Below are 17410 nucleotides of genomic sequence, written 5' to 3'. Positions count from 1 at the left end.
GACCCTCGCAGAGGAAAGGGGGGTGGGCTTTCTCCAAAAGTGACTAGGGAAACCCTCCCCTTGTGGAACGAACCCGAGACCAAGGGTAGTGCCCCCCGCCCGAGCCGCGTTTGACTCCTCCCAGCCTCAGGATGGCAGTGGGAATGGGCACGAAGCAACAAGGGCCCCTGCCTCAGCATTCAGGCGGGGCGGGGCGCCCTTTACTTACGAGGACCCCGGGTACTGGCACCCTCACACTTGAAGGCATTTAGCCCTCACCCCGCCCCCAGCCCCATACCTCATTCCTATTCCCCTTTACTTACCGGATGCTCAGCCCCTCCTCATCCTGGCCACGCAGCCCCTGCCTGTGAAGCTTCCACCCCATCCCATTCCGCTCCCCCACGCCCTTCTCCCTCCCAGCCCTTTTGGGGCCTAAGGTGCCCAAGCCCCCAAATCTCCCCCCTCCCTCATCCCAGACTAAGCGTAGGGCGTTCTCCCTCCAACGTTCTCTCCATTTTACTCCCCCTCCCATATTTCCCCAAACCTACCGCGGACGGCGGCGGGGGTGGGGGAAGAGGAAAAGGCCTCAGAGAGCAGTATAAAGGCATTAGTTTGGGGGTGGTTTTTTTTTGGTCCGTTTTCAATTTTATTTCAAACTCTAAAATTACAAAGACAGCAATAATCACACTCAAAATAAAATACAATGCAAATGAAAGAAGGGTGCAGGCATCAATCCTGCCAGATTTTCCTCGGGTACTTAGAAACAAACACACATACTAATTGCCCCACAGTGGGGGCAGCACCAAGCAAACTTAAGCAATGACTAGGTACAGATCCGGTTCTGTAAAAACTACATGAGCAAATTCAAAATTGACTGCATGATGTCTTTCTCCGCTCCTTTCCCCCCCCCTCCCCACCCACTCCCTCCCAGCTCCCCACCCCTAAGCTACGACTACAACTACCTAGAAAAAAAAGGGTCCTAAGAGGTCGGGGTTTTTTCTATGGTAGACACGTGGCTCATTAGACAAAAGCTGGGGTTCGAGAAAGGCGACCCCAGAGGAAGAGAGCTAGACCGGATAGCACCGAGAAGAGGGAGAGCGGCCTGAGCCCACTCTTGCCGAAAAATCGCCATTCTGCGCTATTCAGCAAAGTCAGGGCTCAGGGACGGCCGCTCCCCCACTTCGGGGCCAACAGCCTACTCTTCAGAGCAAGGAGGGGGGGGAGAAAAAAAAGAAAAATTTAAAAATCACCCAACCCTTAGGAATAAACAAAGCTATCACGATGATGCAGACACACACACACAAGCACAAACCTTAAACAGGGTAAATTCAGGCACTTGTCAAGACTCTCCCCCTTGCCTCTCTCAAAGTTCCCACCCCAGAGTTAGGAGACAATACCCCCTTTCCCGTGCCCCAGACCGTGGCCACTGGCCGCAGCGTCCACGCGCGCCGTCCCTAAGCCGCCGCTTTCTCGGCTCCGCTCCGGAGCTCCGTTACGGACCCAACCCCAGCCCCCCGCGGGAGCGCGGGAGCCACTTTAGGTCGCCGCGTGTTTGGGGAAGGTCCTCCTGTCTAAGAGGGGGCTACTTTTCTTCCGCAACCCTCCTCCTTGTCCCTGCAAGCTTTGTCCCCCTCAAAGGGGCCCCAGACCCTGCCTTTTGGAGACCCGTCCAATGGCTGCGACCAGAGAGAAAGCGTTAGGCAAGTCCCTTTCTTCTGGATGGTATGAGCAGTCTCTTTCCCTCTGCTCACCTCCCCCCACCCAAGCCCCCCATCCCCACCCCACCCCGCAAAAAGTACTTTATACAAAACACCCCCCCCCCAAACTTAAAATCCGTGACACCAGAAAGGTCTTAAAAACAAGTTAACAAACAAAACCGGAGGACAGTCTCGTGATTACGGAGATGGGCAGTCGGGACTGTTCTTGGCCGATTGGTTAAGAACATACGACTCCTGGGACAATCGCCGAGGGAGAAAAGTTCCGTCTCTTAGAAAGTCGCGGTAGAAAGGGGGTCGGGGTCGGGGGAGGACTATTTACAGGGGGAGGCGCCGCAAGCGTCCGGGCCGGCGCTCACTTCTTCTTGGCCGGCTTCTTGGCGCTCGACTTGGCCTTGGGCTTGGCCGGCTTGGCCTTCTTAGGCTTGGCCGCCTTGACCGGCTTGGCCTTGACGCTCTTGGGCTTCCTGGCCTTCTTCGGGGCGGCCGCCGCTTTCTTCTTCACTCTCTTGGCGGCCGCCTTGGGCTTCTTGGCCGGAGCCTTGGCCGCGGCCGCCTTCTTGGGCTTGGCCGCCCTTCGGGGGGTCGCCGGCTTCTTGCCCTCCTTCTTGGCTTTCCGGACGGCCGGCTTCTTGGGCTCGTCGCCCTTGGCCAGGCGGAACGAGCCCGAGGCACCCACGCCTTTGGTCTGCTTGAGGACCCCGGTGGTGACCAGCCGCTTGATGGACAGCTTGATCTGCGAGTCCGCATTCTCGCCCACTTTGTAGTGCTTCTTGACGTACTTCTGGATGGACTGGCGGGACGAGCCGGCCCGGTTCTTCTCGGCCTGGATGGCCGCCACGATCATGTCCGAATACTTGGGGTGGTCCGTGGGCTTCTTGGAGGCCTTCGCCTTCTTGGGCTTGGAGGCGGGGGTCGAGTTCTCCGTCATGCTGCGGGCTCGCCTAACCCCCGCTCGGGGGGTCCCTGGTCACCCTGGGGAGGCGAGTGCCCCCTCGGACGAAGGAGCGCGCCGCGCTGGGGGGAGCACGGGGGAGGCGCCGGCGCAGCCGCCTCTTCTCGGGGTTCAGCTCCCAGCCGGGACCGGCCCCGGGCAGGCCGGGCAGCGGGAGGTCGGGGGCCGGATCAGCGGGGGTGTCGGAGCCCCTCGCGCTAGGGCTGCCTCCCCGAGGGTCCCGAGGGTCCGGGCTGCGGCCTGGGCCCGGCCCCCTGGCTGCGGGCGGCGGCGGAGCTGGGTGGCGTGGCCGGGGCTGTTCTCCTCGGCTCGGCCTCTGCTGCGCGCTGCACCCGGCCCCGGCTCTGGCTCCGGTTCGGGCTCCGGTTCGGGTTCCCGCTGGCTCTGCTGGCTCTGCTCCGCTCCGCCGCTCCCCAGCTCGGCGTCTGACTCTCTCAGGCGGCCGCGGGCGCATCCGGGTATTTAGCGGCAGCGGGCGGACCGCGGTGAGGACTGGGTTGCTGGCTGCCTGCTCCCGGCCGGGAATGGCGCCGCGCCGCCGCCATCTGTGTTTCTTCCGCTGCCCAAACCGGCCCTTTCTCCGCGGCCCCGGCCGCCCCGGGCCCCGCCGGCGGCCCGCGCCGCTGCCCGGCTCCCAGGGCTCCCCGGCCGCGCCGCCCGGGGCGGCCGGCGCCGTCCCCCGCGCCCGCGGGCCGCCCCAAACGGCGCCGGGTGCGCCCGCGCCGCCGCCACATTTCTCTTTTGCGGGGCCCGGGGTCGGCGGCGCGGGGGCGCAGGGGCGCGGGGCCGCCCCCCACGCCTAGGGCCGGGCCTGGGCCAGCGGCAGGGCCCGGTTCCCGCGCGCCCCGGGCCCCCTCCGCGCGCCCGTGCGCCCGGGAAGCGACCCCAACTAACACAGGGAGCCCCGCGCCCGGCAGCGCCCGGCGTGGCCCGGCGGGCCGGGGGCGGGGGCGGGGGCTCCACCCGGGGCGGGGGCGGGGGGCCAGAGACCCCCCGGGGCGGCGGGCCCGGGGACCCCCGCGGGCTTCGCTCGCCCGGGCTCGAGGGGGCTGCGGAGCTGCCCCCTTCCCCGCCATGTCCAGCCACAGACAGCTCCAGCTGTCCCCCCCTGATCTGAAAAGCTCCCCCAGAACTCTGGGTGGGCGGCTGGGAGACCCTCACCTTGAAACCTGCGTGTCTGCTCCTTCCGGGGGACCCTCCTAACTTTCGAAGTTCAGGGGCAAAGGGGCTCTCAGGCTGGCCCCTTCCCCCCCACACCCAGCCACCACCAGCCCCAAGTTTTCACCGTAATCCTGGAAAGTACCCCTCGATGCCTGCCTAAGGGGATCCCCTCCACTTGGACCCCACCGTATCATCCCCTTGAAGACCCCGGTGACTGTTCTCCCCATGAGGACCTCCTGACTCCCCCAGTTCGGTCCACAAGGGGCTCTGAATCTCCCCCTCCCCCCCCCACACCCATTCACCTACAGCACCGTGTATCCTATTGTCCCCACTTGGAAAATGCCCCTCAATTCCAACGTTGAGGGGATCTTCTTCCCTGTAGACCCCAGTATGACCCCCCCAGCGATCCCCACTTGATTCCCTGAACTTAAGCCTGTTAAGGGGGCCCCCTAGCTGTCCCCTCCTCCACAGATTTATCCAACAGTATCAATTAGATTTCCTCCCATCACTTCCCAACTAGACCGGTAAAGTGCCCCTACCACAGGCCAGAGCCCCCAAATCACTGGGTGGTCACGGGTCCCAGAGACTCCTGGGCTGCTAGGACTCCCATCTGGTGTTCTTGGCTTTTGAGGGGCCTTCACTTTTCCCTTCCTACTCACCCTGAAAACAATTCACAGTCACTGTTTCAAACAGACATCTTTAAACTGCCCCCCCACCATACTCCAACACACACACATCTGAGAAAAGTCCCTGGACCCTTGCCTTGGGGGGAGGGACAGTCCTATGTGGACCAGAGTGCACCTGGAGCAGGAACCCCTTCTGGGGAAGACTACCCAGGCCCCCTATAATCCATATTCTTTTTTCCCTCAGCATCCTTCAAGTAAACCCAGCCTGGCAGAGAGAATTGGGGAGGGGGGGTTTATACAGATTCCCATCATGTTCGTACCCCAATTCCCCCCCCAAAGGAAGTGTCTCAGCCAGGGAGTTTGGGGGTTACAGATATCACCATCATCCTGATTCTGGGGTCAGCATCTCCTCCCTCCCTCGCCAACACTCCAAGGGAGAATAAACCCAATATTTATCCCAGGCAGATGGGGGTGGGGGGTCGCGCAGGCAGGGATGCTCCATCTTTGTCTCTACTCCTGAAGCAGCCTCTGACCTTGCCCCTGCTCTTAGCATCCTAACCGGAAAGCCAGTGACTGGCCAGAAGGCATGGAGGACCACATAGACACATCCCCGCACCTTGAACCTGGGGACGGTCAGCTCTTAGGCTTCTAGCCAGCTCTAATAGGATAATCCTGTGTCTTGGCAGGAAGTTCGTGAGTGTTGGGGGGCGGGGGTGCCTCGAAACGGCTCCCCAAAATACAACAGCCCACTCCAGGTGTTTGGGAGACAGTACGGATTGACCCAGGGGTTTCCACCGGCCCCCTCCTCATAGAAAGCCGTCCTTGAGGCGGTTGGTTTCTTTCCTTAGGGATTTTTTGGGGGGGGGGAGGCTGGGGAGATTGGGCAGGGGGAGGACTCCGCGTCTAGGAGTCCGAGCTTCCCGGGTCTGGAAAGGGGAGGGCTGCAGCAGAGGTGGGGGGGGGGCCATTCTGGAAGTGTGTGGGGGAGCTTCGGATCCACTCTGAGAATCTGGGAAACTTTCATTGCCCAGACAGTGAATGCATGCGTTCAGCGAGAGCCAGTCCTATCGCCATCTTGCTGGGTGGATTTTCCAAATGTATATCTTTTTTTTTGTCCCCCCTGCCCGGCCAAGTAGGGAATGGGAACCTCTTGCGGGGGCGTGGGGGGGTGGAGGCAGCTGTCTGGGCCCCAAGCTGGGGGGGGGGCGGGGTACAACTTCTAGTGTGGCTAACCTTGGGTTCTGGAAGTGCCCACCGCCCAGATCCCCGGGTGCCCACGCACCAGAAATGCCCTGTCCTCCCTCTCCTCTAGACTTCGCTCCTTCTCGGCTTTCTCTCCGGGTGCCCCCACCCCACCACACCCCACTTATCTTTTAACCCTCTAATCGAGAAGTCAGGAACTTCTCAAAGAAAGATAAACTGTAAGAGACCATTTAATAAGAGGCTGTAAATCATTAACGTGTGTCCTTGGACGCTTGGGGGCTGTTGACCCACACAGCGTCGTCTGTCCTGGCCCAGAAGTGGAAGGTGGGGGGAGGGGTGGCTTCGAATCCCGAGAGCAAAGGGCCCCGAAAGGATTTTTAACGGGGTTAGGACATTTTGGGTCCGGGCTACTGTCACAGCTGCCCCAGGGTTTTCAAAGGGACCACGCCCCAACCTCTCGGGAGAAGGAAGAAAGTTACTGAGGTTTATTTGGCAACCCCTCACCAGCCCCTCCCTCGGGGCGATAGCGATTAATTCATCTCGACCACGATTGCTGGGGTGGGGGGGTGGGGTGTGTGTGTGCGTGTGCTTGCGCGGGTTTAGGGCCGACGTGAGACACTCGGGACTCAGAGTTCAGAACTTTTCGCTTTATCTGTGAGGCACCGAGTGCTGCGGGCGGGGGTTGGGGGGTGGGGTGGGGTGGGAGGAGAAGGGCAAGGGGGAGGGGGGCTGGAAGAGAAGGGGGAGGGCGAGGACGTGGGCCTCCAAAAGTGTTGTTTTTGTTTTCTTGTTTACATAGTAGTAATAAACGGAATCCACTAAAATGCAGTACGCTACTATCGTTATTTTTATTTAAATTCCAATTCGTATTTGATGGTCAAATTCCAGCCCACATTAGCAACTCCAGGTCCGAGCCAGTCTCCTAGCCTTTGTACAGGCCGGTCCCCATCCCTGGGATGCCTTACCTCCTCGTTTCTAGCTTCCTTCAGGTGGAAGTCAGCCTCTTCCGGCCTTAGGTCTGGTAGCACCTCCTACGCGAGGCCTTTTTCTGAGTTCTTTACCTGACAGTATTTTGCATTTACTTCTCCTTTGCTTTTGCTCCAGGCCTCTCATGTTTTCATCAGCTCTCCGGATTGGTTCATCACTCTCCTCTTCAATTCTTCCTCCACACAACTGTTGGCAAAATGATTTGGGGTCTGACAGTGTCACCCCACAGCTGGATAAACTCTCAGCTCCACTGAACTGCCTAGTTGCCCTTATGCCCGCTAGCACAATCCAGGCCCTTCATACAAGTTTACTGGTTCATTATTTTTGTACCTATCATTTCTCTCCCAGGAGAATGGAAACTTTTTGAGGTTAGGGACTATTTAAAATTTTTTTTCTTGCAGCCCAGCATATTATTAATATACAGTAGGTGCTTGATAGTTCAGTGGGTAGTTGGTAGTTCACTGGGCCTGTTGTCAGAAAAACCTGAGTTCAAATCCATCCTCAGACACTTACTAGCTTTGTGACCTTAGGCTAGTCACTTCACCCTGTTTGCCTCAGCTTCTTCATCTGTAAAATGAACTGGAGAAGGAAAAGGCAAACCACCCCAGTATCTTTGCCAAGAAAACCCTAAATGGGGTCACAAAGGATCAGACCGAACTGAACAATGACAACAACAGGTGCTTAGTGTTTGTTAAATAAAAAATGAGTGCTTAACTGTTTGTATATCACAGTATTAAACACAGGGAAAAGGGGAGGTTGGGAGGGAGAGAAAGAGATGTCAACTATAGACAGACCAGTTCATTTATTTAACACCAGTTAAATTTCAGTTCTCCCCCTGCCCTCAACCACACCAAAATAAACAAGCTCCTTGAGTTGGAGTGACCATCTTGGAGACAGAAGTAATGGATTAATGGGATAATTAATAATAATGACTCCACTTGTGCTTTGATTGCTATAGGGAACTCCCGGATGAGGACAGCCCTTCCACCAATGCAAGTGTGCAGCTTATAGTCCCAGAGAGTTGTCTAGAAATCATACGACCAGTATGGGTCAGGTGGGATTTGAACCCAGATGGTCCTTTCTTCAAGGTTGACTCTCCATTGCTGAGTCACCCTGACTCTATGAAGATGAAGAAGATGAATCTAGCTGTGGAGTTGAAGGATCTTAGAATAGGGAGTAAATGCCAATATTAAGAGGCAGCTATAATGCAGTAATGCTAAAGAATGCTGTAATTGAAAGAAGACTAGATTTGGACTCAGAAGATCTAGTCTTAGGTCTGCTGGATGACCTTGGGCAAGTGTCTTCTCTTCTTGAGGGCCTCAGTTTCCTTATCTAGAAAAATAAGAAGATTGGACTAAATTAGGCGGTCTTAATCTTTTGTGTCATGGACCCCTTGTGCAGTCTAGTGAGACCTTTGTGCCCCACTCAAGATCATGTCTTTAAATGCATAAAATGCATGAGATTTCAAAGGAAATCGATTCCATGGAAAGTTATCAAGACATTAAAAAACAAACCAAGTCTGAAGACATCAGGCTAACCACTCCAGTACTAACTGAACTTAAGTGTTCTTACTGGCTTTAAAATCCCAAGATTTTATGACCCATGTTTGATTCCAAACTCAGCTACTAGTTTATTGTGTCCCTGCATGACCCAGCGCCAATTAGCTCTGCTCCCAGGGTCTCAGTTTACTCCTTTGTGAAATGAAGAGGTGGAGCTGTAAGATTTTTCCAAGTTTGGTGATGTTGCTATCCTCCTTCAAGGAATAACAATACTAGAGAGCATTTATAGATGGATTTAAGGCTGACAAAGTACTTTACAAATATTATCTCTAACAATGCCCTCTACCCTCACAAGAGATAACTGATGAAATGGGTGCAAATTGAAGTAGAGCTTTCTAACTTGATTTTTTGATTGCTTTAATTTTTTTGGAGATATGGCTAATATGGAAATACATTTGACATGATTTCACATGTATAACTAACTGATATTTTGCTTGCCTTCTCAGTGTGTGTGGGAAGCTGGGAGCAGGGAAGAACTTGGAACTCAACATTTAAAAAGAAAAGAATATTTTAAATAATAATTTTGTTGAAAACAAATATTATCTCATTTGATCTAAAAATCACGTTGGGAGGGAGGTGCTATTTATACCCCGATTTTATAGAGGAGAAGACAAAATTGAGAGGTTAGGTGACGCAGCTAGCAAGTGTGTGAGATAGGATTTGAATTCAGGTCTTGTTGATTCCAAGTCCAGCACTCCATCCAGCAAACTCCATAGTTGCCTCTAATAGCAAACAATCAATATTTATTAAGCATCTATTGTGTGCCAGGTATTGTGCTAAGCACTGTGGATATGTTATTGTTGTTGTTCAGTCATTTTCAGTTCTGTCTGACTCTTCATGACTCCATTTGGGGTTTTCTTGGCAAAGGAAATTGAAGTGGTTTATCATTTCCTTCTTCAGCTCATTTTACAGGTGAGGAAACTGAGGCAGACAGGGTGAAGTGATTTGTCTGGGGCCACACAATGAATAAGTGTCTGAGACTGGATTTGAACTCATGAAGATGAGTCTTTCTGACTCCAGGCCTGGTACCCTATCCACTGTGCCACCTAGTGGCCCTGGACATATAAAAGGAGGCAAAAGACAGTCCCTGCTCTCAAAAAAGCTTACATTCTAATGGGGGAAACAACAAATTAACAGCTATGTGCAAACAAGCTAAATGGGAATCATTAAATGGGAAATAATGAACAGAGGGAAGGCTTCCTGTAGGAGGTGGGATTTTAAGGGCAGCTAGGTGACACAGTGGATAAAGCACTGGCCCTGGATTCAGGAGGACCTGAGTTCAAATCTGACCTCAGGTACTTAATACTTACTAGCTATGTGACCCCAACACAAGTCATCTAACCCTCATTTCCCACCCCCCAAAATGTCTTTGAGGCAGCTAGATGACACAGTGGATAAAGCACTGGCCCTGGATTCAGGAGGACCTGAGTTCAAATACAACTTCAGACACTTAACACTTACTAGCTGTGTGACCCTAGGCAAGTCACTTAACCCTCATTGCCCTGCCAAAAAAAAAAAAGAGGTGGGATTTTAGTTAGGACTGAAAGGAAGCCAGGGGGGTTAAGTAGTCAGAGCTGACAGAGAACATTCCAGGCCTGGGGGAGAGCCAGAGAGAATGCCCAGGGCCCAGACATGGAGGATCTTATTCATAGATCAGCCACAAGAGACCAGTGTCACTGAAGTGAAGCATATGTGTTGGGGAGTAAGATGTAAGATGACTTGAAATGCAGGAACAGACTGGGTTATAAAGGGTTTAGAATAACAGAGCATTTTGTATTTGCTTTTGGAGGCCATAGGGAGCAGTGGGGTGAGTTGGTCAGACTTTCACTTTATCTATCTATCTATCTATCTATCTATCTATCTATCTATCTATCTATCTATCTATCTATCTATCTATCTATCTGCCTGTGTTTGCCTATCTGTCTGTCCAGGGAAGAGCTAGAACTGATGGTGCATGAAGATCAAAAGGAAAGAACCCTGAATTTTGGAGTTAGGAGAGACCCAGGTTCAAATCCCACATTTACTAGCTCTACAACCAGGAGCAAGTCACTGAGCTCATATGGGCCTCAGTTTCTTCACCCGTAATTATCAGGCTAATAACGCCTATAGTAGCTACCTCACAGCTTGTAGTAAGAATCACGTAAGCTAGTGAATTGGAGGAATGTCAGCTATTATGACTGCCCAGCCTTGGCTCAATCCTACCTCCTCCTGCCTCCTCTCTTAGCACACCCCTTAATAAAACACTTTCCTCATCAGCTCTGAGCCAGGACCGTCTCCCTGACGCCTGAAACCCTTATTAATCTTTAATGCCTAAGTTTCTACACTGTGTATTAGCCTGCCTTGTGGCCCCCAATATCTCCCAGTCAGAAGAGATATGTGGGAGGTGGTGCTCTGACTTTGGCTCAGCACCATGAATACTACATTTCCCATGAGTGGATAGCAGGAGAACCACTGGTCTGTCCCAGGGCATTTTTCTTTTACCTTTTTTTTTTTTTTTTGCGGGGCAATGGAGGTTAAGTGACTTGACGAGGGTCACACAGCTAGTAAGTGTTAAGTGTCTGAGGCCGGATTTGAACCCAGGTACTCCTGACTCCAGGGCCAGTGTTTTATCCACTTCGACACCTAGCTGTCCTGTCCCAGGGCATTTTAAAGGGCCCTCTGTCTTTTTTTTTTTTTTTTTTAGTGAGGCAATTGGGGTCAAGTGACTTGCCCAGGGTCACACAACTAGTAAGTGTTAAGTGTCTGAGGCCGGATTTGAACCCAGGTACTCCTGACTCCAGGGCCAGTGCTCTATCCACTGCGCCACCTAGCTGCCCCCCTCCATCTTTAAAAGGGGCTGCCACCATGGTCTACAGACTTGAAATTGTCTGTGTCTATGAATCTGCTCAGAACTAACATGGCTGGAGGGGGCTCCAGGCCAGTGGGAGAGGAGCAATTCTGTTACTGACAATGATCAATTTGTTACCTTGAGGACAACAATCTTCAGATCCACGGGAAGTGCTGGGAATTCCAGGCAAAGGTGGGCAGACCTGCTCATTTAGTGGGCATAGGGGTGGGGAGAAGAGAAGGTAGGCAGGAAATAATGAATTGTGGCCTTCTGAATGTGTCCAGTCCTTGGGATTCACCCACACTTTGTCCAGCCAAATCAAATAATAAAAATAATCATCCCTGACACATGTAATTCTTTTTAAAAGGTTTACAAAGGGCGTTACACCGATCATCTAATTTCATCCTCACAACACCTCAGTGAGGGAGGGGATATTTTTATTGCTACTTTATTCATGATAAAAATGAAACTCACAAAGCCAAGAAGTATCTTTTCATTCCTCATCCCATTCCTTCTGTCTTCTCCAACAGATTGTCCCGCTCTGTCATCACAAATTTTCCTTTCCCTCCCTCTCAATCTCAATCTCTCTCTCAATCTCTCAGTCTCAATTTCTCTCTCAATCTCTCTCAATCTCAGTCTCTCTCTCAATCTCTCAATCACTCTCTCTCTCAATCTCAAATCGCTCAATCTCAATCTCTCTCTCTCTCTCTCTCTCCCCCCTGACTGACTCATTTCCTACTGTCCACAAACATGTCTATGTCTCCCCATTCCTGGACAAAACCCTCTCTGGATCCTTCCATCCCCACTAACCAGCCTCCTATATCTCTTCTGTCCTTTGTGGCTGAACTCCTTGAAAAGACTCTCTACATTAGATGTCTCCACTTTCATTCTCTTCTTAACCTCTTACAATCTGGCTTCTCTCTCTCCAAATCGACTAGTGATCACACGTGATGGCCTTGTCTCAAGCCTCATTCTCCCCAGCCTCTCTTCAGAAGTCTTTGACACTGTAGATCCCCCTCTCCTGATTCTCCTCCTCATCTGTCTGACCCTTCTCCCTCTCCTTCTTAGGATCCTCTTCCAGAGCCATAGGTGTCCTGCAGGGTTTTGTCCTGGGCCTGCATCTCTTCTCCCTCCATTCTACTTCACTTGCTGATCTTAGCCCCCATGGATTTAATTACTATCTCTGTACTGTGATTTTCTTTCTTTTCTTTTTCTTTTCTTTTCTTTTTGCAGGGCAATGAGGGTTAAGTGACTTCCCTAGGGTTACACAGCTAGTAAGTGTCAAGTGTCTGAGGCAGGATTTGAACTCAGGTCCTCCTGAATCCAGGGCCAGTGCTTTATCCACTGTGCCATCTAGCTGCCTGAAAAATCTGTGTTCTAATATATTTTTGACAGCTTTCTTTGTGGTGACAAAGAACTAGAAATTCTGGGGTTGCCCATAAATTGGAGAATGGCTAAATAAGTTGTGGTTTGTGATCATCATGGAATACTATTATGCTGTAAGAAATTATGAACTTGATGATTTTAAAAAACATGGAAAGCCTTTCATATTTAATGAAGAAACGAGTAGCACAAGAGCCAGTGAGCCATTTCTTTTTTCTTTCTTTCTTTCTTTCTTTTTTTTTTTTTGCAGGGCAATGAGGGTTAAGTGACTTGCCTAGGGTCACACAGCTAGTAAGTGTCAAGTGTCTGAGGCAGGATTTGAACTCAGGTGCTCCTGAATCCAGGGCCAGTGCTTTATCTACTGCACTACCTGGCTGCCCCCAAGCCATTTCTTTTGGACCACTCTACGGTGTGATACATTCTCTTATGTCAAGGTTACGTGGTAGAAATGTGATCTCTAGTTTGATTTGATTCAATCAAAAATCACTTTTTTTTTTATGCTTTTTTTTTTTGTGGGACAATGAAGGTTAAGTGACTTGCCCGGGGTCACAAAGCTAGTAAGTGTCAAGTGTCTGAGGCTGGATTTGAACTCAGGTCCTTCTGAATCCAGGGCCAGTGCTTTATCCACTGCGCCACCTAGCTGCCCCAATCACTTATTTTTAAACTTTATTTTATTTTTTTTATCATAAAAGTATTTTATTATTTTCTAGTTACATGTAGAGATAGTTTTTAACATTTGTTTTTATAAGATTTCTAGTTCCAAAATTTTCTCCCTCCCCCCTCCCCAAAACAGCAAGCAATCTGATAGAGGCTATATATATACAATCATATTAAAGATATTTCTGCATTAGTCATCTTGTGAAAGAAGAATCAGAACAAAAGGAAAAAACCTCAAAAAAGAAAAAACAAAAACAAAAGAAGTAGAAACAGTATGGTTCAATCTGCATCTAGATTATACAGTTCTTTTTTCTGGATGTGGAGAGCGTTTTCCATCATGAGTCCTTTGGAATTATTTTGGACTATTGTGTTGCCGAGAAGAATCAAGTCTATCACAGTTGATCATCACACAATGTTGTCTATACTGTGTACAATGTTCTCCTGGTTCTGCTCATCTCACTCAGGATCAGTTCATGTAAGTCCTTCCAGGTTTCTCTCAAAAAACACTTAATGTGTCTCCCCCCCACCCTTCCTGATCCCGGAGCCCCCCCCCCCCCGGGGGCCTGAGGGGGCGGCCGAGCTCGAGGCCTGGGACAAAACAAAACAAAACAAAACAAAACAAAACAAAACAAACCACTTATTAAGTATTTCCTAGGTGCCAGGCCTATGACTAGGTGCTGAGCATACATAGAAAAAAGTGAACCAGTATCTGCTGTCTACTAGGTAACACTAGAATGTAATTTACTGGATCAGCTGTATCCCCTAACCCTTTTAGACAGCTTGAATTGAATATTCCATAGGCGTCTCAAATTCAACATGACAAGAACAGAACTCACTATCTTTTCTCCCAAACCCTGCCCTCTTTCCAAATTTCCTATTACTGTGCAATTCAAGCCCTCTTGGACCCTCTGATACTGGCTCACTTTTTCTTCCTCTCACACGACCCTCCATTCCCATCACAGGCATTTATTTGCACTGGTTTGTCCCTCATGCCTGAAATACTCTCTCTTCTCATCTCTGACCTGTAGCTTCCCTGACTTCCTTCAAGACTCAGCTCAAAACCTTCCTTCTGTCTTTCCTGGTCCCCACCCACCTCTAGGGCTTTCCTTCTGAAATTACCTCCCATTTACAATCTCTAAATCTTGTAAATCCATGTCTCCTCCACTGGAATGGAAACTCCCTGAGGCCTGGACCAGGGCTGAGTTTTGCCTTCTTCGTGTCCCTGGAGTTTAAGCACCTTGCCTCAAGGTGCTTAAATCTTGCCAGTGCCTGGCAAGCACTGAATAAATGCCTGCTGCCTGCCAGGATGATGATGGTGGTGGTGGTGACAACAATATAACAACAATAACAATAACTCATATTAGTTATCGATTAGAAGAGATGCCCAAGCAAACCTTGTCCTAGAAAACAGCTAGATCTTCCTTTGTTACCCCTCCATTATAGCCCATGACAATGAGTACTTATATTTCTGTTAACTGTTTCCATCAGCCTTTAAGGAGCTGCTTTTCTTCCCCAATTTCCTTTCATTTCAATGGAGCTGAATTGAATTTGCTACTGTATTATCAACTCCATTCAACATGAGATCCTGGCTTCCAGGAAATGCCATCTGGCGAGATGCATGTGTAACTACAGGTGAGGTAACATTTTACATGCAGACAGCACTTGTCAGCTTTTTTTTTTTTTTTTTTTTTTTTAGTGAGGCAATTGGGGTTAAGTGACTTGCCCAGGGTCACACAGCTAGTAAGTGTTAAGTGTCTGAGGCCGGATTTGAACTCAGGTCCTCCTGAATCCAGGGCCGGTGCTCTCTCCACTGCACCACCTAGCCGCCCCACTTGTCAGCTTTTAAAAGGGGGCAGGGAGACAAGAATAAACCCCAGGATGGTAGCAATCATTCTCTTCAAAAACATCATAATTCATGGGTTCCAAAGTGTTTTCTAAGCTATGGGGCTTGGGAATGAGACTTTTGATTTCTTTTCTTTTTTTTCTTTCTTAATAGTATTTTAGCTTCTTTTTTCCAATTACATGTAAGGATAGTTTTCAACATTCATTTTTGTAAGATTTTGAGTTCCGAATTTTTCTTCCTCCCTCCCTTCCCTCCTCCCTCCCCAAAACAGCAAGCACTCTGATATATAGTCCAGTACACTCATGTTAAACATATTTCCACATTGGTCAGGATGTGAAAGAAGAATCAGAACAAAGAGGGAAAACTACAAGAAAGAAAAACAAAACAAAACAAAACAACAAAAGGGAAAATAGCCTGCTTCGATCTGCATTCAGATTCCACAGTTCTTTTTTGGCTATGAAGAGCATTTGCCATCATGAATCTTTCGGAATTATCTTGGAACGTTGTATTACTGAGAGGCATGATGTTGCTGTTACTGTGTTACAATGTTCTCCTGGTTCTGTTCTCTTCACTCAGATCAGTTCATGTATGAGACTTTTGATTTCAATGGTGTAGGGAATGCCTGGTTTGGTCTTGAGCGATGCTTGGATCACTAGACTTTAAATGAGGTGTCCAAGGTCACACACTGTGTGTCAGAGGTGAGACGACTCCAGGTCTTCCTCACTTACTATAAATTTATCTCGTAGCTCTTCATGCACAATCCCAGGCTTGTTGTGAGAGTTCCACAGTCACCATTATCTCCATTTTGTAGGTGAAGATACCGAGGCATAGACAAGAGACATGATTTTCCCAGGAGCACAGATTTACCTAGTGACAAATCTAAGATTCCTACCTTAATCTTGTAACTTCAAGTCTATCAAGACTTTTGTCTTTTTTCTTTCCAAATCACCCTCCCCAATACATGCTTAAAATATACCCATCAACATATTTTCAATTCTATTTGACATGCATTTATTGAGCTCCTGCTATAAGCTGAGTTTTGTGCCAAATATTGTAGAAGATGCCAAATCTTGTCCTTGTCCTTTGGGTCTAGGGTAAGAATAATTCCATTCCACTTCATTCAACACACCTTTAAAAAAAACTTTAATAGGGGGCAGCTAGGTGGCGCAGTGGATAAAGCACTGGCCCTGGAGTCAGGAAGACCTGAGTTCAAATCTGGCCTCAGACACTTAACACTTACTAGCTGTGTGACCTTAGGCAAGTCACTTAACCCCAATTACCTCACTAAAAATAAAAAACATTAAAAAAAAACCTTAATATATGCCAGGCAATTCAGTAAGACAAAACAACAAAAAACAGTTTCTGTCCTCCAGGAGTTTACAATCTTTTGGGATATGCTACGTGTAAACAATTGAGTAAATATAATATCTTTTGAGGGAGGAAAGGCAGCCCTATTGATTCAGGAAGGAAGATAATGACTCCAAGAGGAAGAGATAACGAGGCAGACATGTATTGAGGGAACAGGTGGAGTTCTGAGTTTCGGGAAAAACAAAGACCAAGATGGCGGGAATGTACAAGTTGTCAAAGGGGATAATGTCAAATCAGTCTGGAAAAAAAGATTATGAAGGGCTTTTACTACCAAGTTAAGCATCTTGAATTTTATCCTAGAGGTAATTGGGAACCATTAAAGATTCTTGAGTGGAGGAGATGCACATACAGATAGCTATAGTATCCAATAATATATGATTAGTTCATTAGAAAGGAGAATTTGTTGTTGTTCAGTTGTTTTCAGTCATGTCTGATTATTTGTGACCCTATTTGGGGTGTTCTGGGTAAAGATTCTGGAGTGGTTTGCCATTTTCTTCTCCAACTCATGACACATGATCTATTTGGAAAGGCTGTTGTCAGGCTTTAGAGTTCTAGAGGCAATAGGGAGCCAGAGGAGTTTATTGAGTAGGGGAGTGACATAGCTTCCAATCTGCATTTTTTTTTTTGTGGGGCAATGAGGGTTAAGTGACTTGCCCAGGGTCACACAGTTAGTAAGTGTCAATTTTCTGACGGTGGATTTGAACTCAGGTCCTCCTGAATCCAGGGCCAGTGCTTTATCCATTGTGCCACCTCACTGCCCTGACTTTCTATGTTCTTTGCAGATTTCATCACCTTCACCTTTAAGATGAAACGCAAGCACTATCTTGTCAATGAAGGCTTTTCTGATCCCTCCAAATGCTAGTGTCCTTCCTCCTAGACGAACTTGTGCTTAACTACATAGCTTATATATGAGTATATTGACTCTATAGTTATGCTCTATGTATTGTTATGTATTTGGCATCTTCCCCAATAGAACATGAACTCACTGCAAGCAGGGGTGGTCTTATTCTTTGTCTATGGCCACCATCTAGCACAGTGCCTGGGGAGGAACTCCAAAAATGCTCTGTGATTGCTTGATTGCTGTTCTCCAAGTTTTGGCAGAATATCTAAAATTCTGTTAGTCTCCAAATGAAAGAAGAAAAAGTAG

The 17410-nt window shown here is 49.2% G+C and overlaps 1 protein-coding gene across 1 annotated transcript; it reads right to left on the bottom strand.

Annotated features, from left to right (window-relative positions):
* Window positions 1-1769: 1769 nt before the first annotated feature.
* LOC122728581 (histone H1.0) lies at window positions 1770-2770 on the bottom strand. Its single transcript, XM_043967324.1, has one exon. The coding sequence runs from the start codon at window positions 2623-2625 to the stop codon at window positions 2050-2052; it is 576 nt and encodes a 191-aa protein (XP_043823259.1). The 5' UTR covers window positions 2626-2770; the 3' UTR covers window positions 1770-2049.
* Between the last annotated feature and the right edge of the window lie 14640 nt (window positions 2771-17410).

Source organism: Dromiciops gliroides, chromosome 5, assembly GCF_019393635.1.
Source record: "Dromiciops gliroides isolate mDroGli1 chromosome 5, mDroGli1.pri, whole genome shotgun sequence".
Classification (NCBI taxonomy): Eukaryota; Metazoa; Chordata; class Mammalia; order Microbiotheria; family Microbiotheriidae; genus Dromiciops; species Dromiciops gliroides.
The sequence above is the reverse complement of the archived record's forward strand: the minus strand, read 5'-3'. Positions and strand labels throughout refer to the sequence as shown.